Source organism: Eulemur rufifrons, chromosome 23 (genome assembly GCF_041146395.1).
Source record: "Eulemur rufifrons isolate Redbay chromosome 23, OSU_ERuf_1, whole genome shotgun sequence".
NCBI lineage: Eukaryota > Metazoa > Chordata > Mammalia > Primates > Lemuridae > Eulemur > Eulemur rufifrons.
In genome coordinates this window covers 22,596,363-22,623,690 of record NC_091005.1, presented here as the reverse complement: position 1 = coordinate 22,623,690, position 27,328 = coordinate 22,596,363, and the positions used below count along the sequence as shown (strand labels likewise).

General features: G+C 41.2%; 1 protein-coding gene across 3 annotated transcripts in view; it reads right to left on the bottom strand.

Moving 5' to 3' along the window:
* Positions 1-27,328, bottom strand: part of CDH13 (cadherin 13) — a 986,514-nt gene that overhangs the window by 883,525 nt on the left and 75,661 nt on the right. The window contains exons 4-5 of one of the 3 annotated variants that reach the window (XM_069497958.1): positions 11,747-11,791; positions 11,296-11,299 (exon numbers count right to left, since the gene is read on the bottom strand). The exons of the other annotated variants lie outside the window; for them this stretch is intronic. Of the exons in view, the coding sequence (XP_069354059.1) occupies positions 11,296-11,299; positions 11,747-11,791 (49 nt within the window). The remainder of the gene's footprint in view (positions 1-11,295; positions 11,300-11,746; positions 11,792-27,328) is intronic. 3 annotated transcript variants of the gene reach the window in all.

The following is a 27,328-nucleotide window of genomic DNA, read 5'->3' as shown; positions in this document are numbered from 1 at the left end:
TTTTTTTAATGTAGAAGATACAGGGAAGAATCTTTGGAAAGGAATGTGAGAAAACATCAACAGTGGGGGAGGAGCAATGCTTGACATGTTTTACACATTTATACATTTTATGCTTACCAAGGAAAAGAATGTTGAGTGTTTGGGTCTGTATTTTAAATTGTGTAAATGAATTAAAGATATGTCTATTCTTTGTCTAGGTGAAAAAAAAATCTTTTAATGCCCTTGCTAGAGCATTTGTTCCAACAAATTTCAAATGATGCCTTCAAAATATGTACTAGCACTAGTCTACATTATTGAAATGTTCGCTGTTGTTCAAAACTGGTTTTTGCCCATAAGATAAAGACAAAAAACAGGCATTAGGTATTAAGTTCTGGATTTTTTAAAATCACATCCAAAAGAGAAACTGTACTAAAAAATAAAAAATGGTGTGGCGATGGACACGTGGGGTTTATCATACTATTCTGTTTACATTATATATTAATAGATTTCAATATTTCTGTAACAAAATAATTTTAATGGTTACTTTCATATCATTTTTCTAAATGTGTAATTATTAATTTTATGCACTTAAAATTACATTATGTTACTTATACTTTACTTCAGCATGTGCTGGAATTAAACCAACCAATTTATTTTTAATGAACTCAGGGAGGAATTTTCAATATATTCTTAAGGCTTATAGTTTGCTACCAGCTTTACTCAGTGCATGATGGATAGTTTCTATTTTAAAATATGGCATTTGTTGTGATATAATTTAAATTACTTTTCTACTAGGAGCATGCGTTCTTCAGAGTTACACTTATGTGAAGGGAAATTATATATCATATTCCTACTTTATCTTCCTTTATAGTTCTTGTTGCAGTTACTTCCACTCAGGTACAATTACATTAGAGAAAACAGGATGTCACATTTATATTAAGAACAATTCTATTTAGAAATTCATTTTAGTTCTTAGTTAATTACAAAGGAAAAATGGAAGCCAATCTAAAAATAAACAAGACTCAAGGCTCAAAAGTAGCAGAACTCATATATAAAGTAAAGTGCTACATGTAATCAATAATTTAGAATTCTCATAAGCTCAGTTAACAATATAAGCTACTGTGTCTTAATTATATGTTAAGAAAATTATTTTTAGATTTTTCCATTTACTATAAATGTTATGTATTCTTATTGTGGAAAATTTGGAAACTAGAGAAAAGCATAAAAATAAGTTAGGATAACCCTGTGATCACTACATACAGATGTAATCACTGTAAATATTTTGCTATATTTCCTTCAAGTCCACTTCTTGGCTCACATAGGATGTGATAACAATAGCCCATTATATTTTACAATATTGGCACCCTGTAGGTTCTAGTGTTCTGTTTTATACATTAATTTCTATGTTGAAAAATACATACTAAACTTTTCCCCATTTTATTAACTATCCCTCCTAATAAATGCAGACTTTTTGGCTCAATGTTTTAGCTACACCACGATTTCTTTAACCCATCTTATAAGAAATGTAGAGTGTCTATTTTTTCCTATTATAAATGATGCTACAATCAATAACCCTATAAAAATTTGTTCACATCTTTATTTCCATTTGATAAATTATTTGAAATCAAATTTCTGAGTCAACATATAGGAATATATTTAAGTATCTGGGAAAGAATGATAAAAAAAAATCTCTAAAAGTTGAGATTTAGTCCACCATTGATAATTCCAGATATCCACATTCTATGTTTTATCTTTTTAAAAACATAACTGCCAATTTGAAAAGTAAAAATGGCATCTCCTATAGTTTTCATCTCTTTGTTTATAGTTTATAATTATTGGTGAGACTGAACATATCTACCTGTGCAATGGCATTTCTATGGTTTTTAAGTGCTTATTATAAAAATCTCCTTCAGTTCAATCCAACCACCTTATCTGAAATCTACAATGTTACAGGCATAGATATAAGTGCTGAGAACAGAAAATGAATGAGACATGGACCATCTTCAAGGATTTCACATTCTAGTAGCAAAGTAGACAAGTGAATGACTAGTTTGAATCTATTATTACAAGTGCTATATGGACGTATGTATGTATAAAATGCTAGGAAACTACAGATAAGGAAGCAGAAAACTCTCCAAGGATCAGTGAAGAATATGCAGAAGTTGTAAAGTTTGAGCCGAGCTCCGAATGAATATGAATTCACCAGGCAGGTGGGAGAGGGAAAACCGAGTGTCCTGGCAGAGGAAATAGCATGTGGAAAGACAGAATTAAATTCCTGTGGACTGATGGAAGAGACAAAGAGCATATTGTGAAGGATATTATGAAGCCAGCCAAGGGTTTGAGTGCTACCAATGGAAAGTAGGGATTCATTGACATGTTTTTGAGCAGAGAATGGACATGAAAAGTTTTGAATTGTAAAAGTGGAAGAAAAGGAAGATCTGGAGTCATTTGGGGAGAGGCAGAGAGAAAGAACAAGCACAACAAGTCAAGAATAACTGCAAGATACTTTTAGCTTGGGTTATTCAATGTAGAGTAATGTTATTTTTGTTTTAAAAGGTTGCCATGAGAAAGAGGTAATTCCTTTTGAAGAATCATTTCTTTTTTAAAAAGCCCTAAAAGTAGATGTGATAGGATGCATTATTTTTCCCAATTTTTTACCACTCCCCATATCCAGCCCTTTTCTATGTGACTTTGCAGTCCTTCCAAGTAGAATGTCCCCCCATTGATGTTGGGCATGATCAGATGACTTGCTTTGGCCAGTAGGTGGAAGTAACTGTGCATCAGTTCCTGTCTAGACTTCAAGAAGCATAATGTGTTTCCATATGCCAGTCAGAAAACTTTCAGTCTCCACCAGGAAAAGAATGTGCCCCAGGGAGACTGCCATCCCCAGAAGAATGAGACATACATGGAGTAGAACTGAATGAAACTCACAATCTGGAGCCACGCCCAGCTGAGCTCAGCCTAGATCAGTCAACCCCTCGGTTGATGGACAGATGTGTAAGCCACTGAGTTTAAGCACAGCTTGTCATATAGCATTATTATGTCAAAGGCTAACTGATACTGGCATATTCCACTCCCTTTCTAGATATAACCCATCTCTTTCTAGAGACACTTCTATAAGAAATACAGTTGGGCTAATACCTTGTGCATTATCTGCAAATTGGGATAATACAATTTGAAGTTCCTAATGATTAAATGTAGCCCAGTCCTTCCAAGTGTCGAATGTCATCTCATCAAATAGAAGTTGCTGATGAATTTCCAGCCAGAATTAAAGTACTCACATGTTTTACATAAGAAATCAATCAACTATTGATTCTGTGAGGCTGACATGCATCATAATAAAATGCTAAATAGACAGACATGAGCTCAGCTCCAGTTTGTAAATAAGAATATTTACATCTTTGTTGCCTCCACCTGGTTGGTGTTATGTGTAAGCTGCCGAGTAGCATAGAGGTTTTTAATCAGGTTGTAATAGACTTCCTCATTCTGCTCATTAAGATAAAGAAAGGTTTGCCAGGGAAATGGTCTATTAGGTGGTAATTTGCTTTCACATGCAAATTAAGGGATAATTAGTTTTGAATATCTGGAGATGAAGAATCTATGTGTTTGACATATTTTCATATGGAGCCAACACCAAAGGTTCAAGTATCTTTTCAGAGAAAAGAAAGGTTCTTTGAAAGTTAAAAGAGATTAAACAATAAGCCATTGTGAATATACACTATTCAGGTAAATATTATGGTGGCATATATTTAGCTCACAATTCAAAACCAATCTTTTTTTTTAACTTTTTAATTTTTTGAAGAGGCTGACAAAAGTCTGAATGTCACCATATTTCCCTTTTCTTTTGTTGAGACAAGGTGTTGTTTAAAATATGGTTGAACCAAGATTTAAATTATTTTAAATAATTAAAGGCAGATTACTGTGCCTTCCATTAACTTGAAGAAGCACTTCCTCTTTTAACACCTTTTTTAAAAAATAAATTAACAGTATCTTTGTCATTGCTTAAACAGGGAGTATAAGAAGGCTTAAATGATTTCTTACCTTTGTAAACTGTTACTTGGTCTCCTCTCGCTCTTTAAATTTATGGAAACAATGTATGTTTCATGATGAAAACTTAAAAAAGTCTAAGGCAGAGCAAGATCCAGTGATTAAAAATGTTCTAAATTTGAGTATGAATGGCAATTCTTGATAGGGGACTTCTCCCCCGCTCACATGTGGCATCTGGCCCTTTGGTGCTGGGACATCTAGCACCATTTTGGTAGTGCATGACTTATCTAGAAGTAGAGGGTCAGCTTGTCTAAATCAACCACAGGAAAGTATAATCGCTGAAAAGGACATTTCCTCTGATTTATAAAATTACCAAAAAGTATAATAGTTAAATCACATCTGGTTAGGCTAGTAACAAAACAACTTTATTGAAAAGAATAAAATGTTATGCAATTAGGACGACACTGAAGAATGAATGATGGATGACTAGATCTAAATAGCAGCCAGTACATAGTTCCTAGGAATGGGGAATGGCAAATATTTGTTTCAAAAAGGAGGAATAATAAATATATTTTGCTAACTGCTTCTTTGAATGTTAAATTTGTTTCTGCAATAAATTTATTCACCAAAAGGCTTTGGAAGATCTATGATGTACGAGGCACAAGGAACACAAAAACTAGTAAGACAGCCACATGGCTACCAAGATCTGTAGAAGTAACAAAACAATAAGGTAAGACATGCTCACGAATTATGTTAGTCAAAGAAATAGATGATAAGTGTGAGATGGAAGGCCACCAATGTCATGGGAAATTTCAGGTCATGGAGAGATGATTCCTACAGAAAGAGATCACATTTTCCCAAAAATGGGTAAGATTTAAATAAGGAGAGAGAGAAACCATTCTAGGAAAAGGAAATGGTAGATATTGGCATGGGGTCAGGAACCTGAACAGTGTATTCCTCTTACAGTAGGTAGTGTTGACTAGTTTCAACATGGAGAAAAGTGGAAAAATACATCAAGAAAAGATGGGGTGGTGCAGGTTAAATACCCAGCCAAGGAATTTGGAAACTAGCTTGTGAGCCACTAGAAATTTTAGGGCAGGAAGATGATATGCTAAAAACATTCTTTTGAAAAGTGAATGGGTTAGAATAAGAGAGATATGAGGTGAGGACTCCAATTAGGGAATTATTTTTGTTTGGGATGGGTTTCCTATACCTTCATTTTCTTAGAGTTTGACATCCACAAAAACTAAGGGCCTCTATTGACATAAAGCCAGGTGAGATGTCAGACTCTGTTTTAGAATCAGGTATCAGAGACACAGTTATATTTATTTTTACAGTGAATATAACTGATTTCTTTTCATTGCTATTTCACTTTTCACCATGAGACACCCATCATAGACTCTCACAGAGCAGACTAACCCTTAGCCCATCCCAGAGGATGGACTCACACAAAACCTAGTGAATGTGTGACAAGTAGATAATTATGCAAGATGAGTAAGTTCTACAGATCTGCTGTACAACGAGGTGCCTACACTTAACAATGCTGTATTGTGCACTTAAAGATTTTGTTAAGAGTATAGAGTTCATGTTAGGTGTTCTTACCACAAAAAACAAATAAACAAAACCAAAGGGGCATGAGGAAACTTTTGGAGGTGATGGATATCAGAGGTATTGCCTTGATTGTGGTGGTGATGGTTTCATGAGTGTATACATATGTCCAAACTCTTCCAGTAGCATACATTAAATATGTGCAGTTTTTTATGCATCAATTATACCTCAATGAATCTGTTTTTTTTTAAAAGCAATGTAATAAAATAACCTAGTAGTCATGGAGGAAGAGGAAGAGGAGAAGGAGAAGAAAATGTGTGGAAGATACTCTCTGTAGAACCTACAGCAGGCTCTGTGGAGCCAAATCTCTGTGTCTGGGGTCAAAACTCAGGGATCAAAAAGACCAGAATTGAAAAGCTGCCCTCAAATTTCCACCACCCCATGGACCTTCCCTACCTTGGAATATGGTTGTTTAAGTATGAAGTACAAGACTGATGGGGCGTTCTCACGACTCTGTTAATATCTTTGAATGGCTAACATTAAGATCACTTTGAAAGAGTCATTATGTCACCCCTCCCTTCCACAATAAGGAACATATTTTGAGGGTTACATTTTTTTTTTCAGTGGGAGGTGACACAGACCCTGTGGTATCACACAATGATGGTGTGAAGTGGAAATGGTGTGGAAAGGTAAAGGAGAGAAATACTGAGTTGACAGGACATGGCCACTGAGTCAGTGTGAGAGCAGCAAAGTAGGGAAGAATGGCAGAGCGATCCATCTTGACCCTTGTTTCCCAGCCTGGATGACCAAGTAAAGGACAATTAGTTAATTAAATGAAATTAGTAAGTCAAAAGGAGTTTGGTTCCTGACATGATAAGTTTGCATGCTTTGGGGACTTCCAGGTTCCCAGCACACAAATGGAATTATTCTAGAGATTTCAAGGACTGAGAGATTTAGGCATTATCTCCTAAACTATGACAGCATACTTGAAACCAATGCTGATAGAGAAGGTATAGAAAGTCAGAGAATTTTTTTCAGATCACTTGGGTATTTGGAAGAGAAAAAGGCACCAAGAGAGGTGGAGAAGAAATATTCAGAGAGTAGGAAGAACCAAAATTATCCTGTATCTGAGAAGCCAAGGGAAGAGGAACCAACCAACTACAACACAATAAAGGCGTTGAGAAGGAAGAAAACTGAGAGAGGGCATTTGACCGGGCAACATGGAGGTCCTTTCTCTTAAAGTGCTGGAGGAAGGTACTAAATGAAATTGCCCAAAGGAATGAAGGGGTGTGAGTGTGAGTGCATCATTAGGAGGTGGAGATAGTGACTGTGTAGCCTGATTTTTATAAAAATTTATTGGTAAACATATGAGAAAAATTATAGTATTGGTACAGGATTAACTATGAAAGAAAGACTTGAACATAAGATAATGAGCTAGTGGAGAGAGAAAAATACTACAACAAAATGAAATTTAATTCAACAAATATTTAGTGGGTTCCTACTCTGTACCAGATACTGGAATAACCTGGATTTCCACACCATGTCACTTTTGTCTGGGTATTGAAATATTCTGTTTATTTATACCATTCGCTCTCTGGAGCAAGAAATGTGACTTATTCACCACTGTACCCATGGAAGCTAGTATAGTGTCTGACAGGTGACAGACTCTCTGTAAACTTTTATGAAATCCATGAATAGCACAATCTGGACTTTTCAAAAGTTCTTCCCAGTCTTTACTCAGTTAACTCCCTTTTGTCTTTTGGGTTTAAACCTGAGTACTGCTTCTTCCAGAAAGCCTTCCTTAATCTCCAGGATTGAGTTAGGCACCCACTTCTTCTGGGTGGGTCCCCATTATACCCTAGGCGTTTCTCCATCAAAGCAGTTTAAAGAGAGAAAAACAAATCAACAAGTGGTTTCAAGATTTTTACCAGTCCCTAAGCAAGGGAGAGAAATAGAAAGGAAAACTACAGTGTGGCTTACTGACTGGTTTGGAGACTCAGGGGAATTAATTTGCTATGCACTTCAGGTTTTTCATGAATCACTCCTATTGGTTCTCCTTTTACTCCCGCAGGTTTTCCCAGGGCTAGACTGACTAGCTCAGCTGAATTCAAATGAGCAGAGAAACCTCTAAATCAGCCTAGCAAGTATAGAATCTGGTTTTTCTCATACTGTCAATCTCATGTAAATAGCCAAGCCATGCACATTGTAAGCAAAGCCTGTTAGACTCCATCGCCAGGCTGGGCACCCAAGTTAAAAATGCAACTTGCTAAATAGTCTACCCAGCAAATAGCTTTCTTTGGCAGAACAGTGCTGTTCAATCCAGGAGGGAATTTGATAAAGTGCTTTACTGGGTGGCAACATTTTGGTCTCAGCTTTCCTCAGATCACAGTGGGATAATGAAATTGGAATCCATTTAAACTTTCCATTTCACCCCACATGGCTCATAGACACCATGTCAAACCACATCACACTGCAATAAATGTGCTAAAATTTACAAGCTTACTTCGCCTATTACACACAATACTCTTTGTCAGATTGGAAATAAATTATGGAATACAATTTCTTGATTTGCCCACTCATGTAGCTGTAGCAGAATCTCAAATCCAAGGCAATACTCTATGCCATGGAGATGCATAAATAACTGCATTGTTCCATGCCCAGTTTAGCAACAGAACATTCTCGCTGGCCAGTCTATGAATAGTACAGTCACTGCCAGGGGTCAGACCCAGCCAAGGACTTATATGCCCTGTGTTATGTGACAGGTTCTATCCCTGTCATTGAAGTATTTGTGATTGAAGTGTTTGTGATTAAATGATGTTTTTTTCTCCATATCCTGGTAAAACAACAACAACAACAACAACAAAAAAAAAAAAAAAAAAAAAAAAAAAACGAGCCTAGATTACCCTAACCAAATCCATGGACAGTAATCATTGGATTGGAAGACTTTTATAACTTAGACAATTTTTGGAACCTTTCTCTTTGGTTTGTTTCCATTTACTTTTTTCTCTGTGGTGATCTTAGGTCATGAAGAATACATTAATGTGAAAGCTCTACTTTCAAAAGATATTCAGAATTTGCCTACTGCTCACCACCTCCTGGTTCAAGCCACCTCCATCTCTCATATTACTGGAGTAGCCTCCTCCATTAGTCTTGCCTTAGCGTTTGCTCCCTTTATCCTCTACGTGGTGGACACTGAGATGGAACATCAAGATCCAACTTCAGGAAAGGACTCATGGCCCCAGCTGCCGGGAGTGTGGTCCGCGGGAAGCCCTAGGTAGTGGTCAGCCCTTCATCAACGTTACTGTCAGTGAAGGACCTACATTCAATGACTGACCACCACTGGGGTGTAAAGTCCTGGCCATCTCAGGCCAAACAGGGATAGTTGTGAAGCTCCTAGTGAGCGGTGAATGCTGCCCTCGGGCTGTGTCACAGCTGGACCCCTCCCTCTGCCCCTGCTCTCTGGGGGTTGTGAGCTCTGCTGCCTAAACTCCATTTCAGAGTTGCTTCCCCAGCCTGCAAAGAGCCAGAGTCATCTGTTAACCCTCCTCAAAACTCTCCCTAGAACCCTCTCTCCTCCATCTTCAGAGGCCTTACAGTGGCCCCGAAGGCCCCCCAGGTCCTGCCTGCATGCACCCTCTTGCCCATTCTGCTCCAGGCACACCTGCTCCCAAAGCACATCGTGCACACTTCCATCATGAGACTCTCATACATGCCCTCTGTTCCCTCTGCCTAGAAAACTCTTCTAGATGAGGGTATGCACATTTTTTTCTACAAAGGGCCAGGTAGTATATATTTCAGGTTTTTCAGCCACAAAATCTCTCCTGCAACTGCTCAACTCTGCCATTTGAACGTGAAAACAGACACAGATAATGCACAAATGGGCCTGCTGAGTTCCACTGAAACTTTATTTATGAAAACAAGCAGCAGCCCAAATTCAGCCTGTTGGCTGTGTTTGCTAGCCCTTGCCCTAGGTAGTAGGTGGTCATGCCTTGGCTCCTCCACCTCCTTCAGGTCTCAGCTTCCTTCCCTGACCACCCTACTGAAACCTCAGCCAACTCCCACACTGGTTATCTCTCTTTCTCACCTTATTTTCTCCATGTTCTCATCACTATCTGGCACACTGCACTTTACTTATTGCTTTACTCACCTTCCATCTTTCCCTGCTAAGAGGTAAGCTCCAGCAAGGCAGAGATTTTGTCTGCTTTGTGTTCCTAGAACAGTGACTGGTACCTGATAGGTGCTACATAATTATCTGTTGATTGAATAAATTTTCAGATAATTGAGTATTTTCTCCAGTTTTTGTTGTGTGTGTATGTTGTGTATTTGTTTCTGTTCTCTTAACATCCTAAGAGGTTCCTTTTACCTTTTATATCCTGGTAGAGTTAGGTGCTTAAAAGAACAAGCCCTTTAATGAGACCCCTTGAGTTTTAAATCCCAGCTCAGTTACATATCAGCTGTGTGACATTGTGCTTATACATAACCTCACTAAGCTTCAGTTTTCTCATCTGTAAGATGGAGATATAACACTGAACGTTAGGGTGAGCAAGTGAAGCTTCGTCTGTATTTACAGCCATTCCCCATCACTCACATCACTGCATAAGCTCTCCCTCCAGTCAGATCAGCAGTATCACGAACCCTACTGTAAACTGCACGTGCAAGGGATCTAGGTTGCGCACTCCTTATGAGAATCTAATGCCTGACGAACTAAGATGGAGCTGAGGCAGTGATGCTAGTACTTGGGGAGTGGCTGCAAATACAGATTATCATTAGCAGAGAGATTTGACTGCACAATAAATGTAATATGCTTGAATCATCTCCAAACCATCCATCCCCTCACCTAATATGTGGAAAAATTGTCTTCCATGAAACCAGTCCCTGGTGCCAAAAAGGTTGGGGACTGCTGTCTTACAGGGTCATTATGATAGCAAACACTCAGCTCAGAAAAGTCCCCTAGAAATCATACAATGAGAGGCAAATCATTAACTCTTTCCCTTGGTTAATGTTCTGCCCTGGAGAAAATAAGCATCATGTGCCTTTAACAAAAAACTCACATATGCATGCAAGAGATCACTTTTTTTTACATGGCAAAAATACATTCTAATAAGAAAAATAGAACAATTATAATGGCCATTGATTGAGTACTCACTCTGTGTCTGCTGATGGGCTGATAACTTTGCATGCTGGCATCCACATAATCAATAATGCATTGGGGAGGACCAGTGAAATGATTTTCTGTGTGTCCTCACCTTGTCTGGGTATGTAAACCCAGCCAAGGCGAGGACACATTGTCAAGAAGCAAATGTTGTTGAGGGCACCCAGTTGAGATGTAAACTTCCCTGCCTCGTACTTGAAGACCTTGTCACAACTGATAGATACAATTGCCACACATTGCAGAAAATGCCCGTGGAATAAACCTGGTCACCACTGACATCTGCTTTAGGCAGGGAAAGCAGAAAGAGAAATGGAGATGTCTTACTTGAGAGAGCTTCAACTACATTCCTCTTTCTGGGGCCCTGCACTTAAATTTAGATTCCAGATGTGATCTCCCTCTCATCTCCCAACTAGACTCTTTCTCTGCTATGGTGACCCACACCCCCAGCTCATGCTCAGACACCAGCTCTTGATGAAACCAGAAATCCAGAGCTAGCAAACAGATCTCCAGCACATCTGAAAATAGGTGCTGTTTGTCAGAATTGTAATAAGCCTTTGGAAATCAGCAGTTAGATGATTGTGGTCACTAGTACAGGAATTAGACAGGTAACTGCTCCCGGCTTTCAGCACCTGGCTTTTGGGATGGGTTGGTAGCAACTGGCCACTCATTTCTTGAGCAAGAATGAGGAGGGATAAATCTCTTTTAAACAACCCTCATTCCAGTCCATTCATTTTCCTTCTTCAAGTTATTTACAACAGCATAAGAAATAGATTTGTCCTGGCTGGTCTTTAAAGAGACAGTCAATAACAATATGAGAAATAATTACTATACCTGGAGAAAGTGGGCATTGATTTCAGCAACTACTGGGGCCTCAAAACTGAATTTCAAATGTGTTATAGTAAAGTGATAGCCATTTATTACTTAACTAACTCGCTGAATTTACACTTAACTTGGGCTGAATGGAGCTGATGATGAAACTCTTAAATACAGACCTCATTTTTTAAAATCACAATTCAGTTCAGCTACAAATATATTGAGTGCCTAATATTTCCAAGAAACTGTGTTAGGCTCCAAAGACACAGTGATGAAGAAAATGGACCATCTCTGCCTGGGGACACTTGCATTCTTTTGGTAAAAGGAGATGATAAGCCATCACATAATTCATCATTTAACTATAATTAAGGCAAGTGTCATAGGAAAAATGTCCATAATGGATGAACTCATTTGGTCTTGGGGGATCAGGAAGTCTTTTTTGAAGAAGTCACATTTAAGCATTTTTTAGCACTAAAGCATTTTTAATTAAGGTATGTACATTTTTTAGACATAATGCTATTCCATACCTGATAGACTGTAATATAGTGTAAATGTGACTTTTATGTGCACTGGGAAACCAACAAAATTGTGTGACTCGGTTTATTGCGATATTTGCTTTATTGCCATGGTCTGAAACCGCATCCATGACATCTCCGAGGTGTGCCTGTGCCGTGTGGCTGAAGGCCAAAGACAAATAAATGGAATAAAGTCCAGGTGGGTGAACTAAGCAAGGTGTTGCAAACCAGGCTGAGGAGATTAGGATTTATCTCGTAAGAAATGGGACGCCATTAAAGGATTACAGCTAGGAAGTAGTGTGATCTCTCTCCCAGACCCTATCATCTAATGTTTTTAAATTTTTTTTTTAGTTCTTTCAATGTGTCAAGTGCCATTCCATGTATTTTACAACTACTAATTCTCACAACAACCCTATGAGATAAGGTATTAATATTATCCCTCCTTTTACAGAGGAAACAGAGACAGTAAGCAATGAAGCAACTTGCCCAAAGACTTGATTAATAGGTAGTGGAGCTGGGATATGAGGGATATGAGAGTCTAACTTTTCTCTCATTCAGGGGAATTTGAACCTGCAGAGAGAGGGCGCTGTGTCCAAAACATGCATAAGGAGTTTTATGATGCAGAATGGACAGATCTGTCCAAATGCTGCAGACTTGGAAGGCAAAGATGTGTGGGGCGGGTCTGGGATGGGTTATGAAGATAGCCCATGGTGAGCAGATTCCTGTAGGTTAGGCCTGTCTGTCTTCTAAGCGGAAGAACTTTGGAAAGTGACCACATAGGAACATCAGAACTAGTCAGCTACCAGTCACGTGTGATTTTTGTTGTTGTTGTTTTGGTCCCAGCAATTTAAGTACCTGCAGAATCTACTCTGATACTTTCTTGGATCTTTTTTTTTTTTACTTTAAAAAAATTTTTTTTCAAAACAGGGTCTTGCTCTGTCACCCAGGCTGGGGTGCAGTGGTGTGATCATATTAATAGCTCACTGCAGCTTCAAACTTCTGGGCTCAAGTGATCCTCTCCCCTTAGCCTCCTGAGTAGGATTACAAGTGCATGCCACCACGCTCAGCTAATTTTTTAAAATTCATTTTTTGTAGAGATGGGGTCTGGCTCTGGTACCCAGGATGGTCTCAAACTCCTGGCCTCAAGTGATGCTCCCACCTCAGCTTCCCAAAGTGCTGGTAAGCTGCCTATAAGGCATGAGCCACCATGCCTGGCCACTGTCTCTGAGCTTCTATTCTTTCAACAATGATATGAGCAAGGATGGAAAAAGCATATCATGTTCTAAATGTAGTGGATTCTTACCATTTAAATCTTGGATAAATTTCCTAGAAGTCAAAGTTGATCCTAAACTCTAAGTGTAGCTAATGCATCTCTAAATCACAATAGATCTGATTATTCTCTTGGGAACTGAGGGAATGAGAAGGAATGGCTGCCGGTTAGAAGCTGTCGCGGCTGCTAAGTGCATCACAGACATATGTGATTTAAGCTGAAATTTTACTTTCTAGGGTAAATGAAAATCAGCCAATCTTCTAATTTGGTGCATTAGGGAAGAAAGAAAAATGTGATGGGAGAGGATAAACGCACATCTTGCAACTGTAACCTCCAGCAATTTGCAAACCCAACAGGGGTGTCGCAGATGCAAACTCCACAGTGCCCGTCCTACAAGGGAGAACAATGGGAAGAAAATGCAAAAGCGCAGTAACCACTGCTCTGTGTCAGTCCTTTGATTTGCCACTCCCTCCTTTTGACCACTTGCTTGTCCTGTGACCTCTCTCCACTACTCCCATCCCCTTGCCAACTGCCAGCTTCTGACAGCCATAGGCAATTTCTGATGGAAGGGACATCCTTGGAGCATCATTAGAAAGAGAACAAAAGCAGTTTTATAGCAATCTGGATTTCTGCTTTGTTAGTCATCAAAGACAGGTCCTACTGTTTTGTGTAAGTCATTCTTGGTCTAACACTGGCCTTGGACAAACAACTTAGCATCTCCATCCCTCAGTTTCTTCATCTGGGAAATGGGGATAATAATACTATCCTCCTCATAGTGTGGTTTAGAGAATTCGATGAGGTGATAATTCAATGAAAATGATAAAAGCTAATATTTCTCAAGGAAGTGCTATGCACCAGGCACTTTTTTTTAAGCACTTCACCTCTGCTAACTCTTACTAACTTTCTCTACCTCCCTACAAATGTGCTATATGGAGTAAAACCAGCGAAAGGCAATATATAAATGAATGGATGTGGCTGTGTTCCAATAAAATTTCATAATGAGGATATCTACTATTATTTGTATTTTGCAGATGAGGAGACTGAGGCATAGACCAGTTAAGAAAAGTGCCCAAGGTCACAAACCAAATAACGGAACAAGTGGTACTTGAACAGATGCAGACTCTAATCCAGGGGTCAGAAAAATATGGCCAACCAGCAAGATCCCATCCACCACCTGTTCTTATACAGCTCATGGGGTCAAGAATGGTTTTGGGGGGCGGGGGGGGGGCAAGGTCAATATACATAACCTAAACTTTTGTACCCCCACAATATGCTGAAATAAGAATAAAAAAAAAAAAGAAAAACATCAAAAAGAAAATTTTATTGGAACACAGCCACATTCATTCACTTATATATTGCCTTTCTCTGCTTTCACTCCAATAGGCAGGATTGTGTAGCCAGGTCAGAGACTCTATGGCCTGCAAAGGCTAGTATATTTACTTTATAGAAAGTACTTTACAGAAAAAGTTTGCCAACTCCTGCTCTAAATCACTACAGGATAGAGCCAAACAGTACATCTGACCCCTAGGTGCTGGAGGACCCAAAGGAGAATTAGCTAGGTCCTAGTTCTCCATTTGCAGGTAACATGAACACATTTATTTTTTAACATCTTTCCCATAAGTAAGATCAACATCTTCAAGCATGCTGGAAATGTCCCATGATTAATGAAATCTTGCATCAGTTCCCAAAGCAGCTGAGCCCCCCTTGCAGTCATGGACCGCTTGGCTGGCATGGCCACCCCCTGTGCATCAAAGGTTTCACACCTTCACCTGAGAGCTTCAATAGTTCTCCCATCCCAGCCAAGAAAAACTCTGCCACAGAACCTCAGACCTTATTAAGTCTGTGCACAGAAAGGTAACTAGAGAACCACAATAATTATCTGGGTAATGAGTTAAAAATCACTCTTGCCTAAAATAACCTGGTAATGAGTAAGTCCTGCTATTATATTCACTAAAGCGGAACTTCTTTCAGAGAGCCAAAAGGAATGGAGATGGTGTCAAAATCAGTGTACAAATCAGGTATGCATTGCCAGGGGCACTGAATATGATTTTCCAAAGTAAAAACAAAGGTAAAACACATAATAGAAAACCCACCAAGTAAAGCTGAATGGTCCTCTTAATTTCATAATGAGGATATCTAGCATTCATTGAGAGGTTACAATGTGACAGGAATGAGGCTAATAGCTTTATGTGGATCACTTCACCATTCATTAAAATACCTCAATGGGGTGGTTACTAATTTCATCCCCATTTTTCAGAAGAAAAACTGGGGCTCTGAGGAGTTGAATTACTTCCCCAAGGCCACACAGCAGATAAGTGGCAGAGCTGGCTTGTGGACGAGGCAGTTCTGGCTCCAGAGCATACTATTCTCACTCCCTAAAGACATAAAAATTGGCCAGGACAGGTTGTGTGCTATGCCCAGGGCCGCAAAGCTGATTGATAGCAGAGCTGGGACAATTGAGAACCTGAGTGTCAATAATGGGCATGGAAGAGGAAACGCATGGGCATTGTGAAGAAGGAAAGGAAAAGAACATTTATTCTTTTGCCTCTAATCCCAAATCATCATCATCATCAACATCACCATCATCATCATCATCATCATCATAAAAGAAACTAATGTTTACCTAGAACTTAGTATGTGCCAGTGTGCTATCTCAGTTAATCCTTACACTGCCATCTTATTTAATCCTTAAAACCACCCTTTAAGTCTGAACTATAGTATCCTGATTTTATAGGTGGGGAAACTGAGTCAAAGAACGATTGACTGCTCTATCCAAAGACATCCATCTGGGAGGTTGAGGGTATAAGATCAAACAGTCTGACTCCAGAAGGTACACTTTGAATCCCTGCTTCTCGCTGGCTTCCCTGTTTGCGGGCTTGGCCAACAATGTTACTCCGCACTTTGGAGCTTCGGGGTGCTTTCCAGTCTCTCACAGGGCTCCATGGTTCTCTTAGCTATTTTCACAGCACCTTTCCAGTTGGATTACCTATTCACATGACAGTCTCTTCCAAACTACCCATCTTCACACATACATGTGTACATGCACACACACACACACAATGTGAACACCTTCAAGTCAGCTACTCTGGGTGAGCCCTTCATCAGGCACAACATTTGAGAGCATCCTGACAAATGTGGGATAAGGGACAGCACGGTGACTAAGAATCTAGGCTCTGCCAAAGATATATATGCTCTATAGCTTTAGATAAGTAATGTCTCAGGGCCTCACTTTCCTCATTTATTAAGTGATAATGGTGGCACCTACCCTGTAGGATTGTCATGTAGATTAAAAAGGACTATCACATCAATATCTTAGCACAGCACCTGGCAAATGAGCATTTGACTAAAGGCAACTATTATTAATAAAACTAGGTCTAAAGAGTAAATAGATGGATGAATGCATAGATGGATGAATAGATTAATAGATGGATAGATGGTTGGATAGATGATTGGATGGATAATATTCTAGCTAGTTAGGACTGATTTTGAGAGCAAAAATGAGAAAGAAGAAAAAGCATTTGTATATAATAAGAAATTTCTTTAACCTGCACAATTGGAGAATCTCTCAGGCTTTGAAAAGCCTAAAAGATCAGGCTGTGACTCACAGCTAAGCCCCACTCCAAGCAAAGCTGAAGAGTATACCAATGAAGAGGTTCATTTCTAAAACCCAGCCCAGAAATTACTCCGCCGGACATTCACCAGAGTTATTTCAACATGCTGCTCCCAGCATCATCTGTTAATGCCTACGAGAAGGTGAGAGGGCACGGAAATAGATAAAATTACAGGTAAGACTCAAAACTCCATCAAGGCAAGAGTTATACCTGTGATACTTTGCTCAACACTCAGTACCTAGCATACAGTACAATTTCTTATATTTTTTAGATCTTTGTTTAGTTAGGATAAGCTAAATTCTATAGCCTAGAGCAAAACCAAATGAACTCCAAAATTCCAACAACTGAATACTGTGAAACTTTATCTTCCTCTGCTGTCACAATCTGATGTGGATTTTTTTATTTGGGTGGGGTGGAGTCTAAGATTGTCATTTAAGGACCCAGTCTCCTCCTTCCATCCTGTGGCTCCACTGTCCCCTACTGGATCTGCTACCTGCAGGTAGAAGACAGAGGAATTGACCAAGCATATGTGCAGGACCCTACAGGAGGTTTTGCAGAAGTAAGGCTCATCTTACAACATCCCACGCTCCACTGGCCATAATCCAGCCATGCAGAAACTAAAGGAGGTTGGAAAATGTAGGTGTATGCCCAGGAGAAAAGAAATAATTTGGTGAATAACTAGCCAGTCCCCATCACAAAGTTCAATAAGTATGTGTTGAATGGAAAAGCAAATGCCCATAAGAAGCAAAGAAATGTAGTCCTAAGGGTGAGTGACAGACAGTGGTGGGGAGGTGCAGAGTGGACCCTACGTACGCACACCTAAGGAGATTTAGTGCAGTCATTCTCTGGCTGGAACTTAAGACGCATGACTACTCTCTATGGGTAACTTCTCATGTGGAATCCTTTCTGCCCTGGACTGTTCCCCATGTCCTCATGTTCTGCTTTTAAATCTGTGCTGGTGGCTTTAGTTGTGATTCCCGGATGTTGGGTCAAACTGACCTAGAGATATCGCTGGGAGTCAACTTTATACATCTCAACCCCATGACCAAGGGACAAGAAAAACATCCAGATTTAATTTCCAGTTAAGGATCCAGAAGCAATTTGTGGACTTTTAAATTGGAAATGTGAGAAAACATGTGCCAAGCCCCAGGTACCAATTGAATAAGCAGTCAAGGCCTTCTGGTGCCAGGGACACTATCAAATCAGGGCACTTATCACAGGCAGACTCATATTAAAGAGGCTTATATGTATGCGTCTGCATCCCTGATACCCTGTGAGCATCTGGAGGGCAGGAACTGAATTATTCATTTCTGACCTTCCTGCAGGAGAGCTGGGCAGAGCTTGCATACGGTGGCAGGTGCTGCTAGTCTACATCTGTCCTTCTAGTCTACCTACTGTCTCTGAGCTTCATGCACCAGTGTCCCAGTTTGCCTTTGGGCAACCATTTCACTCTCCACATTTGGTCCATGAAATTAAAGGTGACTCCACCCCACCTGCAGAGATGGCCATATGACCCTGGCCTAGCCAATCCCAGAAGTTCACCTGGCACAGTACCAGGATTAAAGATGTTCATAGGACCCAGACTAAGTCAATCATTTTCAGCCCTCTGAAAGGACCTTTAAGGAACAGCAGCTCTCTTTCTGCTCAGGTTGCAAAATTATGAGGCTACAAATCTGGGTCTTCCAACAGCTGGTACCTCATGGGAAAAGCCTGCCCGAGAGCAAAGTCACCATAGAAAAAAATATGGCCAAGAGATGGAGAGAAATTTCCCTCTGACAATATTCAAGCCCGTTTGTTCAGTTTTGCCTGAAACTGGACTCCCTGTACCTTTTCAGTTAAGGGAACTATATATACTCTATTTTGAGTTGGGCATTAACCCCTTAAAATCAGAGTTCTGATGAAAATAGATCTCAAAATGTGTACTGAATTAAATTGAAATAACATTGGAAAAAAAATGTTATTCTATAGATACTCTGTGGTATTACAATCCAAACCAACAAGTCTCCCTTGAATCCTGTCCATGCCTCGCAGTGGACCCAGTAGCAGTGTGTTCTGCCTCAGGATGGGGCAGTGGAGGATAGTAGGGGCACAAAACTCAGGCTTGCAGTCTACCCCAACTCATTTTATAAAAGCACATGAGGAATGTGTGCATTTCCTCCCATCTCCACTGCCATCAGCTTAGTGTAGCCTAACTGGCACTTCCCAGCTGGGCTACATTTGCTTTCTCTGCTCCATCATAGTAACAAGACTGACCCTAAAACTTAACTCATTGGATGTCTCCTGCTTATAATTCCTAACAGCTTTCAGTGTATTCAGAATAAAGTCTGAACTCTTCACCATGACCTACAAAGACCAGAATAACCTGGCCCCTGTCTATCTGTCACCCCGCATTTCTTGCCACTCTCCCCTTTATTCACATAGTTTATCCTTCAATTCTTCAAACTCATCAATCTCTTTGCTGACTTCTGGCCTTTGATGTTGCTGTTATTTCAACCTGGAGTGCGCTTCTCCCAGCCTGTGTGAGCAATCTCAGAAGCTGCAGCCTTCCACTCTAGGCTCGTTGGATGATTCACTAATTCCATGACCTCCCCATGCCTACGCTCATCTATCCTTCCCCTTAGCTACCCAAGAACCTCTTAACCTCCCTGTCTCTCGGGCATCCTAAACCTAACCTTCCCAACTGGTCTCCACTGGCCCTGAAGCAGAATCGAGGCTCCTTCATCTGTATTCCTTCAGCACATCGTGTGTGTAAATATCACGTCCTGGCACATTGTATTATAATACAGCCCTTTGTTTATATAGCAGAATCCCCTACCAGACCATGAGCTTATCAAGGGCTGGGGAAATGTCTTATTGTTTTTGGTGGAACCTGAGGTTGAAATATCACCAGCAACATTGTAGGTGCTCAATGAATGTTTGTTAAACATGATAAAAGAGAGGAATGACTGTTGAATATATTAACTAAACACTCTTGGGGTGAATCACTTAGCACCCCTGATGCAGTTTCATTATCTATAAAATTAATGTTTTTTGTCAGTAGTTCTCAATCATGGTTTCATCCAGTAATAATATGGAAGAGCTAAAAAAATGCAAGTTCTTGATGTCACCTCCAGGAAACCTCATTCATTCATTCATGCGTTCAACTCATATTTATTGAGCACCGACTGTTGGCCAAGCCTTGTTTTGGGCACAGGAGACCCAGTGGTGAATGAGCCAGGCCTTGCCCTCATGGAGTGTCTATTCCCCGAATCATATTAGCTAATATTTATTGAGCCCATGTGGCAACACAACATTGCAATAATGGCTTTGCTTGCTTTAACCCACTAAATTCTCACCTCAGCCCTGAGAGGTGTGGCTCTTACCTACTAAGAGGGGCAGAAAGCTTTACTTGGCCAAGTAAACCTGGCCTTATGACATCTGTTATAAACTGACTCCTAGCCTGTCCTGTTATGCCAGGTTGCTCTACTGATAACATATTCAGGAAAGCTAAGTAGGGCTAAGGCATGGGATTTGAGAATCAGTTCAAGGTAAGTTAGTGACTTGTACTGATGTCACCCTGAATGAGTGTTTGCCTCTCACTGTGACTGACTCAAACAACTGTTCACAAAGACCCAGCCATCACAAACAATAAACACAACAGGTCCTTAAATAATGTCATTTTGTTCAACACTGCTTCATTATAATGTTGAGGGAAAAAAAAAAAATAGATTCCTGGCCAGGACCACTGTTTTTGAGAAGTCTGCACATTCTCCCCAAGTCTGCATGGGTTTTCTCCAGGTACCCTGGTTTCCTTTCACATTTCAAAGATTTGCCCTTGAGGTGAATTAGCTGGCATGTCTAAAATGCCCCAACGTCAGTAAGTGTGGGTATGGGTGCGCGTGAGCCCTGTGATGGAATGTCATCCTGTCTGGGCTTGGTTCCTGCCCTGCACCCTGAACTGCCAGGAGAGGTTCTAGCCACTGGAGACCCCAAACTGGAATAATAGGGTTGGAAAATGAATGAGACAATGAATACAAAGTATTTTAAAATAAAAATTCCTATAGTACTGTATACAATAATCATACAAATGCATCACAATAAATGATGCAGTATGAAAGCACTCAGCGAGCCCACTATCTTTGTTATTATCTGCTTTTGAATTGTGTGTTGGTAGGAGATGCTCCTTATAATTTGCATTTTGCAAAAATTTTTCCTTGATTTAACCCACCATCACTTAGGATTCAGCAAGAGTTGAGTAAGTAATTCTCACTTGTTTTTATTAATCTTCTTAAATGTATGTATAGTTCACATTTATTTCAATGTTTAATATTAGAGGTGTTTTAAGTATTTATTTAGGAGTTTAATGATGTATTTCTGACTCAAAATAAGCCATAGGAACTTAACTCTTGTTTATATCAATTAGCCTATGGTATAACTGGCTTTGTTATACATCCTTTTGCCTAAAGTCAGTTTCCAAGAACCTGCCAACAAAGTTAACTGAGGACTAACATAAATTAAGACTTTTATTTAATCAAATGCTTGAAACAGAGGAGGTACAAGCCCTGCTTTGTGTCCAACACTGTGTCCACTTCTCATATAACCTGTGAAGTTGGTGTTATTCCTAGATAAGGTAGGGCCTGCAGCTGGGGCTTGAACCCAGGACTGCCTGACTCCAAAGAAAATGTGAACTTTTAATTCCCAAGCTTTAAGTTGTCAGTAAGAGGGTCTCCCTACACCTTCTGCCCCAGAAAGACTAAGTCCAAAATTATATGACAGGCTGATGGTGGTGACTTAAGAGTGCCCTACTCCTGGAAACCCCTGAGGATGGGTGCCAGGGCTTGACTCTTCCACCTGATGAGATTTCTTCATGAAACAGCCCCAGTGGCAAAACAGCAACAACCTTTCCATGGGCCTTTACAAATTGCAAATAGCTTTCACATGGAATAACTGATTTAATGCTTCCAGCCACCTAGTAGAAGAGACATTGACCTCAGCATGAAGGATATTCAAAATGTAACAACTGTGAAGGCAGAGAGGCACCAGCGGACCTGAACAGATATACACCACGTGCACCAGATGCGGCCATATCAGGGTAAACCTGACGACTCTCAGGTCTGGGTGAGATGCTGTGCTACCTGAACTCCTTTCATACCTGATACTAGACTGTGCTTCACCCACCTCAAGGCTTTGACACTTTCTTTTTCCTTCCTTAACACTTTCTTCCTCACCCCCCGACCACTGACGGTTACCTCCTGCTTATACTGCAGGTGGCAGTTCAGAGGTCTCCTGCTCAGGGAAACATTCTAGAGCAGAGCTGCCAGTGGTGAATCCCCTCTGCACGCACCTGCCCCTGGGAGAGGCTGCTTACTGAGGGCACTTACAACTCCCCAGAAGCAGATCTCAACCAGCGACGGATGGGGAGTTAGTACATAAATACCCAGCTCCCCCATTCCCGGTGGAGATAACTGTGAGACAGGCTTCACACTGTCTCCCAGAGGTCCCTGAAGGGATTCAGATCCAGGTGCCCACAGGGATAAACAGCTGCTTGACAGCACACCTCTCCCTCTACTGGCTGCCTTCTCTTCCCTGTCTCGCTTCCCTAGCACCCTACCAGTGTTTCCTGAGATCGCCCCTCAAATAAACAACTTGCACACAAATCCTTGTTGCAGAGTCTGCCTCTGAGGGAATATGATTAAAACAGCTTCCCTGAGCACACAGACTGGGTCAGGTCTCCAGGATAACATTCAGAGCAGTACCCTATTATTTTCCTTTAGGGAATTCATCTTGGTTTGTGATTACACATGCATTTGGGGGATTAATTGATACTTGGCTTTCTCTCCCACTAATTGGTGAGCTGCTACTAGAGGAGGCTGGATAATGTCCCCTGAAGATATCAATTCCTAATCCCTGGAACCCATAAATGTTACCCTGTGTCTCAAAGACCTTGCCAGATGTGATCAAATTAGCGATTTCCAGAGGAGGAAATGATCTTGGATTATCTTGATGGCTATTCAATCACAAATTTCTTTATAAGAGGGAGGCAGAGGGAGATTTGACACAGAAGAGAAGGCCACATGACCACTGAGGCAGAGATTGAATTGATGTAGCCACAAGGTAAGGAATGCCAGGAGCCACCAGGACCTGGAAGAGTCAAGGAACATCCTCTAGAGCCTGCCAATACCTTCCCTTTAGCTCACCGAAACTGATTTTGGCCTCCAGAATTTTAAGAGAATAAATGTGTGTTGTTTTAAGCCACTAAATTTGTGGTCATTTGGTACAGCAGCCACAGGAAACTCACACACCCATAGAGGCAGCTCCCTGAATTCTTGACAGCTCTACCTCCTCTCAAGCCCTTTGGCTTGGAGCTGAACCAACAAAATCTGCTTCCAAAGTCTGTTAAGGGTTGAATTGTGTCACACAAAAAGATAGGTTGACGTCCTAACCCAGAGTATCTGTAAATGTAACAGCTTTTGGAAACAAGGTCTTTGCAGATGACCCAGTTAAAGTGAGGTCATCTGGAGGGAAAAGGGCTAATCCAGTATGACAGGCATCCTTATAAGAAGAAAAGAGTCACAAAGACACCAGAGAACTCAATGCAATGACGCAGGCAGAGATTGGAGTGATACGGCTATAAGTCAAGGAACACCAAGGGTTGCCTGCAACTAAGCTAAGAGAAAGGCATAGAACAGATTCTCCCTTCAGAGAGAACATGGCCTAACACTTTCAGACTTTTTGCCTCCAGAACTGTGAGCGATTAAATTTTATTTTAAGCCACCAGTTTGTGATGCTTTCTTCTAGCAGCCCTAGGAAACTAATGCAAAGTCTCAAACTCTTTGTGCTACTTCTGAATCCAAAGTCACCAAGAGGTCTGGCTTCAGGCAGAACTGGGAACTTAGAACACTACCTACATTCATTCCTGAGGTATCATGACCACACTTTCTCCACGATTAATTTTTTTAACTCACTCAGTTAATGCCCCGTTAATGAGCATTATGAAGCACTTTAAGCCAGGATATGGCTTTTCTAAAGATGTTCTGGGAAGCTTTGTCACATGCAGAAGGCACTCTAACTCTGAAACCCGCAAGCTGAAAGTCAATTGTGGCCGCAGACGAGTTGCTTAGCCATCATCAGCACCAATCCTGTGCTGCGTACAACAAAGTCAGACCGTCTTTTTGTTGGGAGGTGTAGGAGTCCCCGCTCCCTGCTGTGGTTTCTGCTCGCACATTATTAACGTGTAATGAAGAGTAGGTTCTGCTTTATTGATCTGCAGACCAGAGCTACGTGCAATGCTGCCTAAGAAAAGCCCCAAAGGATTTTATTTGATTTTTGCACAGAACAATAATCTCCCTCACCAAATTGGCTGATGAACTGGTGGGGTTTTCACCTTGACATTGTTGACAGGGTAGCCAAACAGGAATGTCTATATTTGCTAATCCTTGCTCAAATATGCATCCCCACTGTTTGTGCCCTGTCAAGTGAGTCCCTGGGAAATAGCAGGCCACATTGTGGAAGGGGGAAAAGTACAGTACAGGAGAGATTAGGACCTCGAGAGGATGATGACACGCAGCAGAAAGCGGCGATGGTGGGGTTTTGTCTTTGCAGAATGACAAGCTACAGTCTCCGCTCAGCCCTTCTTCCTTTTTCTGTCCCTGCTCTCAGAACATTCCTAACTAGAAAATCTAGAAAACCCCCAATCCAAAAACTCCAGAAATGCCCTCTCTTCCTTTGCTATGTCAGAGTTTTATCTGACGTCTTTCATGGGCTCTTTCATAGTAGCTAAGCCATGTGTTGCTACTGGGTGTTGAAAACTCAAGAGCCAGCTTCTCTGCAGTCTGCTGGGCTCAGTTCTTTGGCTCTACCTGAAGTCAGATAAGGAATCAGCCCTCCAAGGAAGGTCAGATAAGAGCCTAGGACACAGAGCTGCAAGTTCGCCTGGCCTCAGGAGAATGCAAATGCTGTCAGAGAGCCATTGGCACTCCTCGACACCCCCAGGAGCATGGGGTTTAGGGTTGCCGGTCACCCCCTCCCCCCATCAATAAGCTCCGGCCATCTCCATGCACTGAAATCACATGCAAAATCCCATCTGGGAAAGACTTCCCTCCTGCACTCAGGCGTGTCCTTTGGTTCCTGCCTTTATAGAACTGGCTTTTCAGGACCTTGGAAGACATCTTGCGAGAAGCAAAACTGACAGCCCATCCTAAGCCCACTTGTCAGCGGGAAAGGTGATGAGGATCCTCCATTTCGCTCTTACAGAGAAAGAGAGAAAAACTTGGATCCAAATTAGAGATGGTCCCAGGTTCTGATGGATTCATCTCTCCTAATTGCCTTTGTAGCATGTCTGTTAAATTTAGATAAGGCTTAAAGAGGGCCAAGAAAAAAAAAATCCAAAGGGAGCCACAAAAATGATTAAAAGGTTGTAAAATTGGGGCTTATGGATGGAAGAATTGGGGGTTATTTATCCTAGAAAAGAGAAGGCTTCGGAGGGACAAATAAAGACTTCATACGAGATTAATTATGTAAATAAGCAGATACCCAGCTGGCCTGGAATCTCAACCATTTGGCAGTGAGAGTGGGTATTGAGGGGGGTGACTAGGAGTTTTAAAGTCATTAGTTGCCTGCACAGATTTCTGGAGGGCTCCACTGTTGCTGGGTAATACAAGTTATGGATACACCAAGTCCATTTTAATGAGCCCAGACTTTGCCCACCAAAAATCCTTTCCAGCTGAGCATGTGATAACGATGTATTTTCTTTGTCCACTGCCACAACAGAGGCCTTGCAGGGGTCCCTGTATGACACAGACTTCAGGACGCATCCCTTCTTCCAGTCCCCAAGTAGGGTCAAGTGTCAGGAGGGCCAGTCAGGGGCTCTCTCATCAAGGCAGAAGGATGCTGGAAGGAACACCCCTCAGTGATGAGCTAAGCTTGTCCAGATGCCTGAGAGATGTCCCCTTGCTCAGGTTAGGCACAACGTGGTTGCTAGAGAAGTCTGCCTAGGTCTACCTCCTGACCACACGGCGCCAATCTGCCTTTCACTCAATAGGACATAATGTGAGCATAGCCTGCTCCTTCTGTGCCCTAGACTCTGAGCCTGGGCACAGAAATGGGTAAGAGGATTTGAATCACACAAAAATAAGGGGTGATTTGAATATTAATCATACTGATAATAGTTACCCCAGGAAACATTTAATGAGCCCTTATTCTGCCCAGGGCCTTGAACTGAGCACTACCGAGGAATGATCTCATTGGATTCCCACAATAGCCCTGTGAAAGAGAAACTATCATTTTCTCCTTTTCACAGATACAGAAGCCCTAAAGAAGCCAATTTGCCCAAGGGCACAGAATTACTAAGGGACCTAGGTAAAATTTGAACTAGGCTTTCTAATATTTGAAGTCCATACCACTTTTTTTTTGTATGTGTTTGCTTTTGGTTGGCTTTTTAATGGCAACTTAGAGCACATAATACAATTTCATATGTATAATTTCCGATCATCCCTTTTCATGTTTTTGCAAACTGAGAGACTACCCTGCCATTCCGACTTCCAGAAACATTCCACAGGGTGTTGGCAGAGGAAGCACAGAAGAGGGCCACCCAACCCTGCTTGTGCAGGCAAGGAAGTAGTACCAGGAGGAGGCACACTCTAGCCCCTTGAGGACAGAGATGCTGTCATGCTGTCTTGGTCCTTTCATGACACTGGGACTCATCTAGATACTTCAGACCACGCTTGATGCATATCCTAGTTCTGAGGGTAGTGTTTTTAGACACCAGTGTGTAGAATGGCCTGGAAAACATGTTCAAAATGCAGGTCCTAGGACCTCATACCCAAGAAGCCTGCTTTGATAGGTTTTGGCCAGGCTGAATAACCTGTGTGTTTATCCAGCACCCCAGATATTCTTTTGTGGGTGGTGCAGAGACCCCAAATTGAGGGACAATACCTTAGAGTTGCTATTCCTTCTTATTTATTTTGCCAAACATCCTTTGCCTTCCCTAAACACACACACACACACACACACACACACACACCCTCCCCGGGGTGCTAGTCACTCAATAAGCATTTGCATATTTTCCAGATAGCAGAACACTGTGCTCATGCCTGAGCTGCTGCCCTCAGATGTTCAAAGTCTAGCAGAGGAGATAAGATAAGTAAACACCTGATCCACATGACGCTGAAAGTGAGAGTGGCCCCCACGAAGGGCAAAGCCCTAGCGGAGTTCACAAGAGAAACTGATAGTGGATAAGAGCTGGAACCCAGGAAGACTTCTTGCAGGTTGGCGAATTTGGAACTGGGAGGTAACCCCAGGCAAGGCTACAGAAACAGCCGAGAACTTAAGAGATCTGGGAGTCAGCCCTCTTAGCTGGGGCTTTAGGGGCATGACGGGTGAAGGGGCCAGGGGGAGTATACAGATTCATGCAGATCGGATCATGGTGTGCTTTAATGCTGAATTTTATCAGTAGCCATTTGAGAAAGGGGCATGG